Source organism: Sinohyriopsis cumingii, chromosome 18, assembly GCF_028554795.1.
Source record: "Sinohyriopsis cumingii isolate HCF-2022 chromosome 18, ASM2855479v2, whole genome shotgun sequence".
In the NCBI taxonomy this organism is placed as follows: domain Eukaryota; kingdom Metazoa; phylum Mollusca; class Bivalvia; order Unionida; family Unionidae; genus Sinohyriopsis; species Sinohyriopsis cumingii.
Genome location: NC_142978.1, coordinates 24,495,718 through 24,512,099, shown reverse-complemented (window position 1 = coordinate 24,512,099; position 16,382 = coordinate 24,495,718). Strand labels below are relative to the sequence as shown.

The following is a 16,382-nucleotide window of genomic DNA, read 5'->3' as shown; positions in this document are numbered from 1 at the left end:
GTAAATGCATGCAATGCAAAAAACAACACTATCATAAACTGATAAATACAAACAAGTAATATGCAACTGCAATACATGTAAAAATTAATTGTAGCTGTAAAAATTGTTTGTCGATACAAATGCCATTGTTTTACGTTATCACATAAATGGTGGTTGTGACAATAACAATGTCTTGACCTGTAAGGGGTAAAAAAACTGTCAAAGTAAAGAACATAATCCTGGATTACCCCAAGAAAGCACTTTCAACTGTAAATTTAGTGGCAGCCTGAAATAATCAATTTTCAAAAATCTGTTCTAGAAACTGGCATTGAGTTCTGTTTTGATTTATCTCTCATTCTTCTGTGTTTTATATTTTTCATTTGTGCCCTTTCTATACTTTAAAATGTATTCATCATTGTGCCTGCATTCATTCTGCAGTTCTCAATTATTCTGCATTATATCTGCATTCCATTTTTGCTTCATTTGTAAAATTATCTGTTTAGGGTCTGTATCTTCATTATAAAATGATAAAAATGATTATTAATTGCTGCCCATAAGGCATTTCTGTATATCTCAACTGTGAAAGGTGGTATATTTATAATGTACCGTACAGTATGAAAGGTAGTACATTAAAAATGTAACATTCCATACACCCTTTTACAAATTTTAACGTTGAATCATATAAAAAAACTCAACACTGCATGTGTCATTTGCCAGTAAAGTTATACTTGTCTGTCACTACTGTATCTGTCATTGCCAATAAAATTATACTTATCTGTCACTACTGCATCTGTCATTGCCAATAAAATTATACTCATCTGTCACTACTGCATCTGTCATTGCCAGTAAAATTATACTCATCTGTCACTACTGCATCTGTCATTGCCAGTAAAATTATTCTCATCTGTCACTACTGCATACATAGGTCACTGCCATTAAAATTGTACCGATTTCTCACCTATGATTTACAGGGGAGATGAAATGATACAGAATGTGCTGTATCTGCGACTTACATGGGTTGATGATGGCTGTGAGTGAAGTCTACTTGTGTCAGATGATGGACCAGTGTTAGCTGTTCAAAAGAAGAAATAAACTAATATACTGTATTGTCCACAAAATTTTCATACTCTGAGAACACCATTAATTCCCACATATAATTTGTTGTTTTGTTCTCTAAATTTTACAACAAAAACTTCCTATCAAAAGTATGTAAAATGTTGGCATCAAGGAAAACAATAATATTTTTACATAAAAAAAATAACACCCATCAAAATAGATCAAGGGAAGTAATAATACTCATTTCCTCATGGTTAAAATTAAAGTTATGTCCCCTTACATATCTTGACTGGTCTTTCCAGTCAAATGACCAGAAGAGCTATATATATAAATCTAAAAGCATCTCATTATTAAAAACACAAACTATATTCTAAATAATGGACTGGGCACCATGTGAAATGCTTTGAAGACTGAAATAACGTCATGCCATATTTATTTTAAAACCTCATAACAGGTATTTAGAACTGACATAACAAAGAAATGAATTCAAATTAAGATTGTTTAGAAGTAACAACACAAATCGCTGCCACTAAATACCCTGAATACAGCTTATTGTCAGACAAAAGAATTAAATTGTAAGGTCTATTCAATGAAACATGCTTCTGAGATTCACACCAATTAAAAAGAAATAACAAGAAATTAATCTGTGCAAGCCCTTCTTTTTTTTTTGAGGTTCAATCCCTTCCACTGGGACTAGCCAGCTATTTAGAAAAAATGGTTCATGAATCCAAGTTAATATGACAATGATAGTCGATGAAGGAACCTGTCAATTTTCGTGATTTTTTTTCTCCAGGAAAAGTATTTTGTTTAGTTTCTCCTCAAACTGGCCAAGTTTAATCTAAGTTTTTCTGATTTTATCTTTCTGAAATTTGACCATAAATGACATGTCACTATTAAAATATGCCCAATGTTAACATTCCTGCCAATGAAAACAACATCATATTAAACACACACACAAACACACTCATATTAAAGACACAAACAAACAAACTCATATTAAACACACACACAAACACACTCATATTAAACACACATACAAACACACTCATATTAAACTTGTAGGAGCAAGTTGTTTGTTAAGGTTCTTTTATTTTATATAAATATTCTTTAAGTGAAACAAAATGAGAATTTAAAGGATTTTGAGTATGATGAAGATATGAGAAACCATATTTGTATAAGATTATCATTAATGATTTTGAATAAATGAAAATATACAAATGACTCGTTTTATTTTTAAGGAAAGGTGTACCAAAATTATGAAAAGAGATGTGCCTCAAAGAATAAACATGCATGCATACACACACACACACACACATATATATATATATACACACACACACACACATATATTATATATATATATAATGACCCTTTTGACCAAGGATATTCATCCTTTGGGTAAAAGTAAAAATATAACCAGTGAGTTAATCATAAGTAGCTTACATCAAACTTGATGATGTGAAAGATAACTGAAAATTATATGAAATTTAACAGAAATACACATACTGTATTGCATTTTAGTTGTATTACAACTTGGATAACTGCTGTCACTTTATAAATTTTCACAAACTTGGAATGACTTTCTGGCAACACCTAATGCTTGGTTTCTTAAACATGTGCTCTCTCTCCAAGGAATTATGCAGTACTTTTGGCATGTAATGATCCAATAAAAGTAGAGAAAACAAAAGGTAAACAATAATTGTTCTTAAACGTCTAAAACAAATTTTGCTGTACTTTCAAAATCATTTTTCTTGCATTAAATCACTAAACATTAAAACAGGATACTAGTGATGGTGATATTTTAGGTGAGCTACACTTTAAAACAGGATACAAGTGATGGTGACATTTTAGGTGAGCTAGACTTTAAAACAGGATACTAGTGATGGTGATATTTTAGGTGAGCTAGACTTTAAAACAGGATACCAGTGATGGTGATATTTTAGGTGAGCTACACTTTAAAACAGGATACTAGTGATGGTGATATTTTAGATGAGCTACACTTTAAAACAGGATACTAGTGATGGTGATATTTTAGGTGAGCTACACTTTAAAACAGGATACTAGTGATGGTGATATTTTAGGTGAGCTACACTTTAAAACAGGATACTAGTGATGGTGATATTTTAGGTGAGCTAGGAAAATGGGCAAACACCGGAGGATTGGAAGAAACAAAACAGAAATGTGTTCATACAGATGACTCACTACACTGCCTGACCTACCTAAATACAAACTTAAACAAAGCATAATGGATGAAACGACTAGGGTAACATTATTATTCACAAACCTAAATCTGCAAGCACTGTTCAATTTCTTAAAAATAAAGGACTGTTTTATGAATGTTATTAGTAACTAATAACATATCACCTGCTGCAATATATACCTAACTTGTAGAATTGCTAGAAAACCAAATGAATTCTTAGACACAATCATATTTGATTTGACAGAATCCTATTTAAGAGGTATCCAGAGTATGGTGTTCACTTTTCTGACCATGATATACTGAAATTTAAACACAACTAACTTGATCAATGAATTTATAATGCAAGTGAAATTTATGGGCAATGAAGCAAACTATAAGCATATGAATTAAAATAAAATGGATGATATCTCACTTTTCAATTGGAAAAACTATCCACAATCACTTTCAAGATTCATACATGGACCTGTTCATACATTAACTATGATTTACAAGTGAATACATCTAAATAGCAGGTCAACTCCCAAGGCTCCAATATTTAGAAAATCTTCCCACACCTTTAAAATGACACAGGGAATTTCCTGAGCAAATTCTCATTAAAGACTAAATATATTACATAATCATCAGAAGGATAACAGAAATCGCTGTTTCCTTAGCTTCATTCATGTTGTCCAGAATGAGTGGATACATCTGTGGTAGTAAATAGACCAGAAAGAGTGACTGCAGGCAAAGGTGTCAAGTTGTTCAAGTACTGAGTAACCAACATTGTTTTTTAGAATTAATTCGATCAGTGGCAACCTATAAAGGAATAAACAGAAGCCAGATAAACCAGGACCAGACCAAACTTTTATCCATGTTTTTAAGTTAAATCCTACCAAACACCATAAACACTCATATGTTATCTCATAATGTGCTGGCAGATCAGGTCTATCTTGTTTGTTCTACTGATTATTCTTATTTACACACAGCTCTGCTAATGCATAACGAGCTGGCAGATTGGGTCTATCTTGTTTGTTCTACTGATTACTCATATACATACAGCTCTGCTAATGCATAATGCACTGGCAGATCGGGTCTATCTTGTTTGTTCTACTAATTATTCTTATAGACACACAGCTCTGCTAACGCATAATGTGCAGGCAGATCTAGATCTGTGCAATCAGACTGGACCTGTAGATATGAAGATGTTAATGTTCTGTACCTGATTCACTTGTATTGGGACTATCTTCTCTGGAACGGGTGCCAAGATGCATGCTGCTTCCAGGTAAATCCTGAAAGTAGGTCACAGTTTCATTCGTTTCATTCTTGCTGTACATTTATTGGAATTATGAACATATTATAATCAAATAACCAACTCACTGGAAGACATATCTAGCTTGGATTTAATAATGGTACAAATTAATAATAATAATAATGATATTAATGAGGAGGAGGATGATGATGATGATAATAATAATAATAAAATAAAGAACAAAGAAAGACATTTAATGGATCTTGTTGAGAAAAAATGGGCAGATGGTGTAGAAGGGTAACACTAACTGCCCCCACCACAGTGAACAAATGATAATATGATAATACAAACCTCCAGTGAGCTTGTCTTTATCATGTCTTTTGAAATGTCAACAGTGGATGAAGAAGCAACTGATGCAGAGTCGGTGACTGAGTAGGGAAGAGAAAGGCGAGCATTCACTGCTAACAAATGGTCTCTTCTTGATACCAAGGTTTTGATATAGTCCTCAAGTCGGCCATTTTCTGATTTGAGCTGGTGAAGGCAGTTTAAAAGAGATGCAACTGCAAAAGGAGCAATTAACACATAAAAACATTATGAATGATAAGCATTATTAAATACACGACACATAGGTACAAATAATGAGTGAACCAGAAATCTAATTAAAATATTTATAAAAAAAAAAAATCTTTGAACTTAAGGTTTTCAGTTTATATGAGACTGATGTTCTGAGAAATGCATTTTCATCTATTATTCACAATTAGATGGGCATGTGATGAGGCAAAACCCCATGTGCCAAGATGGCATATGATATATATATGAGTAGTAACATACTGCGTGTGGACATAACTCCACTGTCCTTCCATTCTCATGCTGTTGTTGGGTTTGGGTTTCACTGCATAGTAAATGAAAGCTGAAGTAAGCTGGCTGATGAGAGCTAAAAACAATGTAGTATGAACATTTGTAATATTCATTACTGCAATAGTTCAAAAGCTCAAATAGTTCAAATACGTTTTTTATTTTTTTTCTTTATCATCCTCAATAACATCACCACTTTTAATGAATTTGATGAAATCATTCTGGATTTACTGAGCTCCCTCTCCCTCTTTCTCTCACACACAAACTATATTACAGAACTCTTTCTACATAAAAAGAAGCCAGGGTATGAAAGGTCAGAGCCTGTATGCCCACAATGAAAGGATTGCTGTAAAATGTGTGATGTTCCCCATGGTTAAAAGTGAGAGTGAGCCAAAGAATGAATTGTCAAAGCTTCATAATGTTTCATACATGTTTCATGAGGTTTTAGAAATAGAAGCAAATGAATTTTTTTTAAAACAAAACTTGAATGCAAACTATCTAGAAATGTGATCTTCAAAATGAGGTCAAAATGACAATGAGTGTACAGTAAAAACTGCTATGAGCGACCTCTGCTATGAGCAACCACCTGTCCTTTCCGACCACAATTGTAATGCAAGGATCAATTTTATTATACAAATGCTGTTATGAGTGACCACCTGCTGAACGTGACCAGCAACCATGACCACATTGCAAAATTGAGGATTATCTTCACCGACCTCTATCTAATCCCCGTAAAAACGACTGCTCATACTGTTCTAAATTGTAATTTTTTTATATAAAAAATAGGCTGGCAACCGATGTTTGTTTTTTTTTTAGCTATCTCTAAAGTGTTTTATAGTTTCTGTCATAAGCCAGACTAAAATATATTTCCTAGTCTGGTTCCCTGCTTCCTATGCTCCTTGCATTGTTCTCCGCTATTCGTATAGGGGTGAGCAACGCAGGGAGCATAAAAAGCAGGGAACCAGACTAATTACTCCCAGACTTAGCCAGCTTTCTGGCCTTATCATAGGAGCTGGCATCCCTATTAACGACCTTATCGAGAGAACAGACACCACCAACCTACATGTAATCAATTATTACAACGACCACTTGATTAGTAATGACTGTCCTGATAAAAACAAACATAAAAGGAATTTTAAAAAAAAGATTGTTGCTACTGGTGATAGATGCTACAGTCCGTAAACCGGGCTAATGCACATCACAAATTGCCATTGTAGTGCCAAAGTTGACATAGTGGTCGCGTATATTGTTTGTCCATAGAGTTAATCCCACAGCCCAGTAAAAACCATCTTTATATTCGATATTACAATTGAGCACTAATAATTTTAACACCTAGAACCCTAATGACAATGGACGAACCTCTAACTAAAAAGAGGCAAATTTTAAGGCTGAAGAAAATATTTATTTCAACTGAAAGAAGTGAAAAAGAGCAGACCACTGGCAAAAAAAGCGGTTTAAATGTCAGTAAAACAAATTTAGGCTGCTATAAAGGAAAATGAGTATCTTCAAATGTAAATGTTATTTCATGTTTAATGATAGAAGTATATCTTTATTGATTTATAATTTGGTTTTTAGATGAATGCATACAATATTTTAGCAAGAACTATTAATAAAGAACAGAATATATGTACAGTGATTGTGGTTATTTTTCTTAAAATTGTTCTGAAACTGCACCTTGGAAACTGATCTTTTTGTACAAATCTGCTATGAGAGACCACCAGTCTTGAGAGACTGCATATTGTTGGCAGAAGGGGCAGTCTCTCATAACAGGTTTTACTGTATTCCAATATGAATAATCTTACCTTCCTAATAATTCGTCTAAGCATAGAGAAAAACCATCAACAGATTAAGGAAATGTAAACAAATAATAAAAAAAGCCAAAATCTAAATGCAAATTTTCCACATCTGTGACCTTAACTCCAGGGTCAAAAGAAATAAAAGGGTGAGTATAGAATGGATTGTCTTGCTTTCAAAATGATTCCTGAAAAGTATGATGAGAATGGATCAAAATGTTTAGGAATGCAAGCAAATGAAAGAACTTTTAACCAAAACCATAATGCAACTTGTCTATGACTGTGACCTTCACTCAAGGTCAATGGGTCAATCACACCTCACAGAATGATTTGTCTTGTCTTCATAATGATTCATTCCAATTATAAAGAAAATCCATCATGGTAATAACATAAGCTAATAAAGAAACTTTAGCCAAAATTTTCATGCAAATTTTCCACAACTATTACCACGACATCTAGGTATAACGGACTGGTGAATCTGTCACACAATGAATTTTCCTAGTTATATATTAATTAATGTCAAGTATGATAAGAATCTATGAATGGGTTTAGGAAACATAAGCAAATTAAAAATTTTAAATCAATAACTTAATGCAGATTTTCTCTCTGACCCTGACACCAGATAAAAGGTGCGAGTGTGAATGACATAGAATGGACAAACTACATAGTAAATTATGACAAGTATGATGAGAATCTGTAGTGAGGTTTTGGAAATATATGCAAACAAGAGGCCAAGTACATGATACTGTTCGCCTGGGTAATTCATATGTCAGCTTGTGAATGCAAATTTACACACATGCTGAAACTGAACAAGCGAAAGAAAAGCCTAGAGTACATAGCATAACTGCTACTTTGAATTCAATGTCATGTCATTTATCTTTTTTCCTAGACTATACATACAGTGTCACTTTTTTGACACAAGGACATTTATACAACCAGCACATGTTCGATGAATCTATCCATGCACCTGGGAAACTAGGCCGTAGTTCGTAACTTGGAAACTCCTTACACCCCATGGGACCTTGACCCTAAGGTCATAACTTGGAAACCCTTGGAATCCCCACTGCAGTTAGCTCAGTGGTTAAGATAATGGACCAGAAGATTGTAGGTGCAATTCTCACCAACTAATCAGCCTTAATTTACTAACGAATAGCTCTGGTATGTTTTTTTGCAAGTCATGTATTTATCTGCTCTTAATAATTAAATCTGGAAGTGTTTCAGAAACAATGCACACTGGGTTATGTTTTGTCAAGGGTTTCATTCTGAAAAGAAATCACAGGTTTTTCTACTTCAGGTAATGGTGACTATATTTTTGACGGTGGGTTGTCATCATTTAAATAAACTAAAAATACTTCAAGGCAAGGTATTCCGTGTCAAATTTGGTCAAATTCTTTTGAGCACTACATGAGGAGAAGTTGCTGAAATATCCTTATATATTCAGTAATGGCAGCAATATCCGCTGGCAGAATGAAATCATTTATATACTTTTAAAGAGCTTCATGTCAGAATGCCTTCTTTAAAATTTTATCAAAATTCTTTGAGTGGTTCTGGAGTTTATTCAAATTTTCAAATTATGCAACAGTGGCCATATTTGAAAACAGACACACGTTTTCAACAAATCTGGAAATGCTTTTTGGCCGAATGATTTCTTTCAAATTTGGTTTTATTATGTTTATTTGTTCTTCAAAAGAAATCATGTCATTCTTCATATATTTAGTAATGGCAGCATATCTAAAGTGGATCGGAATCATTTAAACAAAACGGAAAAGAACTTCATGCAATGTATGATGCTTTCTGTTCAAATTCTGGTGTTTTTTAGCAATGGTGGCCATATTTAATAGTGGATTAGTCAGGGAAATAATTGCTGTATCTTGACTTTTTTCTCTCCAATTTAACCCCTTGACAAAATTACAAGACAGATGCATTAATTTTTTTATAAATTTCTTTCCTTTTGCAGAACGTCTAAAACTTATTAACAGAAAAAAGTAATATCCTGAATCCATTATTTTCTTCTCACTGTATAGAAAGATCAAACAACTTGCATAAAGTTAAGCAATAATGCAAAACAGGTGTTACGTGCAAGGTAATAGTTTTTTAGCAGGAAGGAAAGACATGTAAACAAGATAAACAGTAGAATTGATAACAATATTTTATTTAATTAAACAGGAACAAGAGATTGTAAACAAGAAATAAAATTTTCAGAAGACGATAAAGCTTACAGGAATAATTTTATTCATAGTTTTTTTCATTTGTCAATACTCACAATTAAAATAAAATGGAGAAAAAACAAGTAACTGATGTAGTCCTTTTTTAGTATGGTGATGCTGTGATTCTCTGGATGCATGCTCGTGCCATGTTCCAAAAGTTAAATAAACATCAACTCATTCAGTCCCAGCACTGTTATCTTTATCACTGCTGCTATGACCCAGCAGCACTAAGCTGTGTCTAGCTGCTTGTGCCCCAAAGAGTTTTTACCTGTTTGGAAAATTTTGTTTTCATTCTTACCTTAATTTCTCTTCTTATATCAAATAAAAATCCATGAAATTTTCATCAATTATTCCAAATGAATTTGTCTACACAGTGATTATTTTTTTTCTATTTGTCCAAGTCTTTCACAACTTATTTATACACTATTTACAAAATTATGTGCAACATTTTTTTCAAATCAGACCTTAATTTCATTGAAATAAACAAGGAAAATTTAATCTGTGATATGGCCTGAAACATTCTGCACATAAATTTACTTGGCATTGTTCACATCCAGTTGTTTGTTCAGTGAACACATTTTGCAGGGTTTTTTCTTTGGCATGACCACTGGCCAATGTTGACCTTGCTGAAGCGGGGGTTGAACTTCTACTTCTCTTTTCCTTTTACCTACAAATCCACCAAGTAGTTGATGTACAAGATTCATTCTAAATTCCAGCTGGGTTCTAGCTCTTTCCCTGTTCCTTTTGGTGACAATATTATGGTTCCATGATTCTTTCATCAGCAAATATGAATTTACTACAAAAGTGTCAAAAAGGAAAAAAAAAACAGATACTTCCATCATTTCAAGGACTTTCTACCAGTGCTCAAGTTGCTCGCATTTGATCCACATGGTCTACTCCATTCATGTACATGTTGTACAGTTTGACTGGGAGTGGACATGGAATATCCTTGAGGGAACCATCTTTCTGCTTCCAGCTAACAGATGTGGCCTCACCGTCACAGCTGGTACACAGTATAGTGATATTCTTCTTGTCATCCCAAACTGTAACTCTCATGTCTCCTTTTTGTTTAATTATGCTTTGGCCCTGCTCCTTCAGCTTTACTTTGTGTAATCCAGATGGAAGACCCTTTTGATTTGATCAAACTGTTACGCTGCCATACCTACCTTTTTGCTGAAGCTGAAGAAATAAATCTGGATATGTAATTGGTGTAGACATGGTGTGCAAGACAAAACAAAGGTTCCATCAAATTAAGAACAACCCTTTGTCCAAGATTTATTTCTGGATTGTTGTCAGTCCTTCCAGTATAAACCTGAAAGTCCCCAACATATCCATTATGAGGATCCACTCGAGCCCATACTCTGATGCCTCTCTTGGTTGGTTTTAAAGGCACATACTGCTTAAAGCCCAGTTATCCTGAAAATCCAATAATTGCTTCATCGATGGACACCTCACGATGTGGGTTGTATCCTCTAGTGCATGTATTGCGAATATGCTCCAATACTGATCGAATGTGGGCCAGTTTGTCGTGACCAGGAGTTCTTCGAGGTGGGATGTTGCTGGTGTCAGTCACATAAAAATATTTCAGTAGATTTTCAAATCTTGCATGACTAAATTGAAGTTCAATGCAGGGAAGGATGGAAAAGTTTGTCCTTATACCAATGCATATCTTGGGCTGGTGCTGGAAGGACTCCCATAACAACATGAGCCCCAATCAGAGCTTTTATCTCATCTGGTGTTGTTGGATACATTTTGTTTGGTGATACCAAGATGCATTTTTGGGCATATGCATCAGTTTTGTTTGCAATGTTAGAGTACAGTTCATCTGGAAATAACAAATGAAAAAAATCGATTTCTCTTTTTTCCTTGTTCATGTTCACTGTAGGTCCGGGATTTGGTCCACTAAAATCATCAATTTGGACAGGCCGAAGATGATCGCTCCAATCTGCTAGATCCGCAAGAACTCTATCATCATCACTATCAGCATCCTCTTCTTCTGACGATTCAATCTCAGAAACTTCTAGGTCCGAATCTAAATCTAGCAAAATATCCAACATATCTTTCCTCTGCTTGCTCAATATTTTCAAGATCAAACCCAAGACACTCCTCATTTTCGCTCTCATGATCATTAAAAATCACTATTATGTCTGGCATCATATACAATTTTTCATGAACAGAACATGTGTAGTGAAAGCGCTCGCGATTAGTAACCCTTGGCTTCTGAACAATTCAAATCTGCACAAAGGAAAGTAAAATCATTTCTGATTGGTTTAATACTGGTCTGATTCTTAGAAAAAAACAATTTGTAACCAATCAGAGACGTTGTATCTAACAACACACATTCACCACAACTGGAGACGGGATCGGCCAGTGAATGCAGTAAACAAACCACGACTACAGGCGAGATCAACCATTGAATGCAGAAACCGATCACGCGTACAGACAGGATCAGGGACGAATGAGTTTAAGGTGTACATAATCATTGGAGTGTAAAATATATGTTATAGTGACCTAATTTTAATATGATGCATGATTCATGCACATATCAGGTGTCGCTAAGTACAGAAAGTATCTGACAAACTCACCTGAACATGGACAGTATACATGATCACTGGAGCATAAAAAGCAGCTCAATGACAAACTGTTGACATGGTTGGGTAGTACATCTTGTGATGTATGTATACATAAAACTTCATCATCATACCAGTAATAGTGTTCAAATAACAAACAAAACATGTATATTGCTAATGCCAATGCCACCGCTGCTGCTGACAACACCGGGAGTATAGCATGAGCTCTTTTGTACTGGCAAGCTAAATACGAATAAGAGGAACTCACTATCAAAGTGTTGTCCTTGTTCCATGAGGAACTGTGAGCTATGTTCCCACTGCCTCTCAAGAAGCTGTTCCATTGAAGCTGGAAAATCACTGAAATCAAAAACTCAGACTTTGAACAGTTCACAGTGACTCCCTTCATGAGATGCAAATCATGGGGTAAGTTGAAGAAAAAAAATGGGTTACAAAAGAATACAGTGGTCTACCACACCACCCCTTTATAAGGCCACCCCTTTAGCACTGAAAAGCTGGCCTTATAAAAAGGGTGGTTTCACTTGTGGGTGATAAAATGATAAAATCATACTATTCTGGTGTTAGGAAAGGTGATCTCTAATCACAAAAGGCCTCTGTTGACGGGGACTACTGTTTTATGAGGTACGGATAGTGCATTGGTAATACACTCACTTTACACCTCTATCATCTCTGATTCAAAACCCTTCTTCAGCATTTGCAAAAGTATATGGTAGCCTGTCCAAGGTTGGCAGTTTCCTGAGGCTTTTCTCAATTCAGAAAGTAAAGGTTACCTACATCTGAGCCTTAAATGAATATATGCAAGTATATCTTGCTAGAACATGTTGTGAATTGATCTAAAATAAATAAAATTTTGAAAAAAGAAATGCCTACAAGAGGTATATACTTGCACATTAATTGGTCTGCTAACTAAGGATGTCAACAGTATCATGGCACAAACCCATTTGCTGGTTTATCAACCAGCCCAATTAACTGCATGTGAATCACCTTTTTGATTAGCCAATTAAATGTCTTCAACACATTTCAAGCCATGTACTGACTTTTTCTTGTGGAAGAAATGAAGAAAACTACCTAAAAGCAGTGAATGAAAGACATTTTGACCGGTTTGAAAATACATATAATAACAGCAATCATATCATAATAGAATCATTCAGATATAAACTCAAATGCAAATGTTTCACATCTTTACAGCGCAGATCAACAGAGGTCCATGATCTGATTTAATACAACTGCCCATTATCAACATGTTTGGCCCGTTATCAGGCAGGCTATTAAGGTCAATTTAAATTATAGGACTGCCCGTTATCAAGCAGGCTATTAAGGTCAATTTAAATTATAGGACTGCCCGTTATTAAGCAGGTTCTAAAGGTCAATTTAAATGATAGGACTGCCCGTTATCATGCTGGTTCTTAAGGAAAATTTAAATGCTAGGACTGCAAATTATCATGCTGGTTCTAAACGTCAATTTTAACGCAAGGACTGCCCGTTATTAAGCAGGTTCTTATGGTCAATTTAAATTATAGGACTGCCCGTTTTCAAGCAGGTTCTTATGGTCAATTTAAATTATAGGACTGCCCGTTATCAAGCAGGTTCTTATGGTCAATTTAAATTATAGGACTGCCCATTGTCAAGCAGGTTCTTATGGTCAATTTAAATTACAGGACTGCCCATTATCAAGCAGGTTCTTATGGTCAATTTAAATTATAGGACTGCCTGTTATCAAGCAGGTTCTTATGGTCAATTTAAATTATAGGACTGCCCGTTATCAAGCAGGTTTTAAAGGTCAATTTAAATTACAGGACTGCCCGTTATCAAGCTGGTTCTTAAGGAAAATTTAAATGCTAGGACTGCCCATTATCATGCTGGTTCTAAAAGTCAATTTAAATTATAGGACTGCCCATTATCATGCAGGTTCTTATGGTCAATTTAAATTATACGACTGCCCATTATCAAGCTGGTTCTAAAGGTCAATTTTAACGCTAGGACTGCCCATTATTAAGCAGGTTTTAAAGGTCAATTTAAATTATAGGACTGCCCGTTATCAAGCTGGTTCTTTAGGAAAATTTAAAAGCTAGGACTGCCCATTATCATGCTGGTTCTAAAGGTCAATTTTAACGCTAGGACTGCCCGTTATTAAGCAGGATTTAAAGGTCAATTTAAATGCTAGGACTGCCCGTTATGAAGCTGGTTCTTAAGGAAAATTTAAATGCTAGGACTGCCCATTATCATGCTGTTTCTAAAGGTCAATTTTAACGCTAGGACTGCCTGTTATCAAGCAGGTACTTATGGTCAATTTAAATTATAGGACTGCCCGTTATCAAGCAGGTTCTTATGGTCAATTTAAATTATAGGACTGCCCGTTATCAAGCTGGTTCTTAAGGAAAATTTAAATTATAGGACTGCCCGTTATCAAGCAGGTTCTTAAGGTCAATTTAATTTATAGGAATGCCTGTTATCAAGCAGGTTCTTATGGTCAATTTAAATTATAGGACTGCCCATTATCAAGCTGGTTCTTAAGGAAAATTTAAATGCTAGGACTGCCCATTATCATGCTGGTTCTAAAAGTCAATTTTAACGCTAGGACTGCCCGTTATTAAGCAGGATTTAAAGGTCAATTTAAATGCTAGGACTGCCCATTATCAAGCTGGTTCTTAAGGAAAATTTAAATGCTAGGACTGCCCATTATCATGCTGGTTCTAAACGTCAATTTTAGCGCTAGGACTGCCCGTTATTAAGCAGGATTTAAAGGTCAATTTAAATGCTAGGACTGCCCATTATCAAGCTGGTTCTTAAGGAAAATTTAAATGCTAGGACTGCCCATTATCATGCTGGTTCTAAACGTCAATTTTAATGCTAGGACTGCCCGTTATTAAGCAGGTTTTAAAGGTCAATTTAAATTAGAGGACTGCCCGTTATCAAGCTGGTTCTTAAGGAAAATTTAAATGCTAGGATTGCCGATTATCATGCTGGTTCTAAAGGTCAATTTTAACACTAGGACTGCCCGTTATTAAGCAGGTTTTAAAGGTCAATTTAAATTATAGGACTGCCCATTATCAAGCTGGTTCTTAAGGAAAATTTAAATGCTAGGGCTGCCCATTATCATGCTGGTTCTAAAGGTCAATTTAAATTACAGGACTGCCCGTTATCAAGCTGGTTCTTAAGGAAAATTTAATTGCTAGGACTGCCCATTATCATGCTGGTTCTAAAGGTCAATTGAAATGCTAGGACTGCCCGTTATCAAGCAGGTTTTTAAGGAAAATTTAAATCATAGGCCTACTCGTAATCAAGCTGGTTCTAAAGGTCAATTGAAATGCGAGGACTGCTTGTTATCAAGCAGGCTATTAAGGTCAATTTAAACGCTAGGACTGCTCGTAATCAAGCTGGTTTTTAAAGTCAACTTAAATACAAAGACTGTGAGGGACCCACTTCATAAAAAACCCTCAGTACAACTGAAAGTGGTTCTCGACATTGGTGCAAGCTACTGCCAAAATCCCTGAGTTCTTAAAGGCAAGTCATTAAAATAAAATCTACAGACATTGTGACTGAAAAATAAAATGTAAAGATTCTGTTTACAGCTGCTTTCTCAGTGGAAAGCCACTACTAACTGCAAGTTTAATACATTTTAACTTTATTCTGAACTTGGGACTCTTGATTACATGTTGACCTGAGAGTAAAATGACACCTTCAAGCTATTATTCAACAAGTAAATCTGATAATTCCATACCAGCAGTTGTATTGCTCCCTTGCCCTTCACCCAGGTATCGTCATAACTGATCCATATACATAATATCAAGAATTATTAAAACCGCGGAATGTTTTAAACAAATTGAAAATGTTAAATCTATAACAATAGAAAGGCATTAAACAAGACAAGTAAAACAAATTGGACAATCCACTTTGTCAGTTGGGAAGTCATGCTGGTGATGTAAATGCACAAACTGCTGTCATGTAAAAGGTCCCAATTCTGTTTACTTTCTAACGATGTTTAATCCCTTTCATCCTATGATGTGTGTTTTGCTGAGAAGTGTAATGAAACATTAAATTCAGGTAGTCATAACAAAAAGTAGCACTGGCAATCATCATGGACACTGTCATTAATTGTGTCAGCCACTGAAATCAAAAGTTGATTCACATTATTATTTTGACTGCATTTGCTGGCTTTGATCACTTAGTTCATATACAATGACAGAACAAGTGAACGGTTTCAATTGCACTTCACTATACAGTATCCATATAGTGTACATACAAATGGCCAGGGATTAATAGATAAAAGAATGTTTGTCCAATGGAAAACACAAAAGAATGTTCTAATTTACATAAAATAATATCTAATTCTTAACCATTTATGTTCCAAATAACATAACTTCCAGAGTCACATATATAGAGTTACACTGTATCCTGCATTTCAGAGTAAATAAAAGAGACTATTTTCTCAATAAAAAACTAGATAATCAAACACTGGCATCTACTTGGGATATT

The 16,382-nt window shown here is 34.8% G+C and overlaps 1 protein-coding gene across 6 annotated transcripts in view; it reads right to left on the bottom strand.

Annotated features, from left to right (window-relative positions):
• The window catches only part of LOC149776237 (zinc finger protein zfp-1-like), an 88,958-nt gene that overhangs the window by 19,373 nt on the left and 53,203 nt on the right, over window positions 1-16,382 (bottom strand). For 5 of the 6 annotated variants that reach the window (XM_089942638.1, XM_089942639.1, XM_089942637.1 and 2 more), the window contains exons 13-16: window positions 12,157-12,245; window positions 4,815-5,023; window positions 4,434-4,503; window positions 993-1,051 (exon numbers count right to left, since the gene is read on the bottom strand). In XM_089942638.1, the coding sequence (XP_089798764.1) occupies window positions 993-1,051; window positions 4,434-4,503; window positions 4,815-5,023; window positions 12,157-12,245 (427 nt within the window). The remainder of the gene's footprint in view (window positions 1-992; window positions 1,052-4,433; window positions 4,504-4,814; window positions 5,024-12,156; window positions 12,246-16,382) is intronic. The other variant, XM_089942640.1, reaches the window with a different exon arrangement.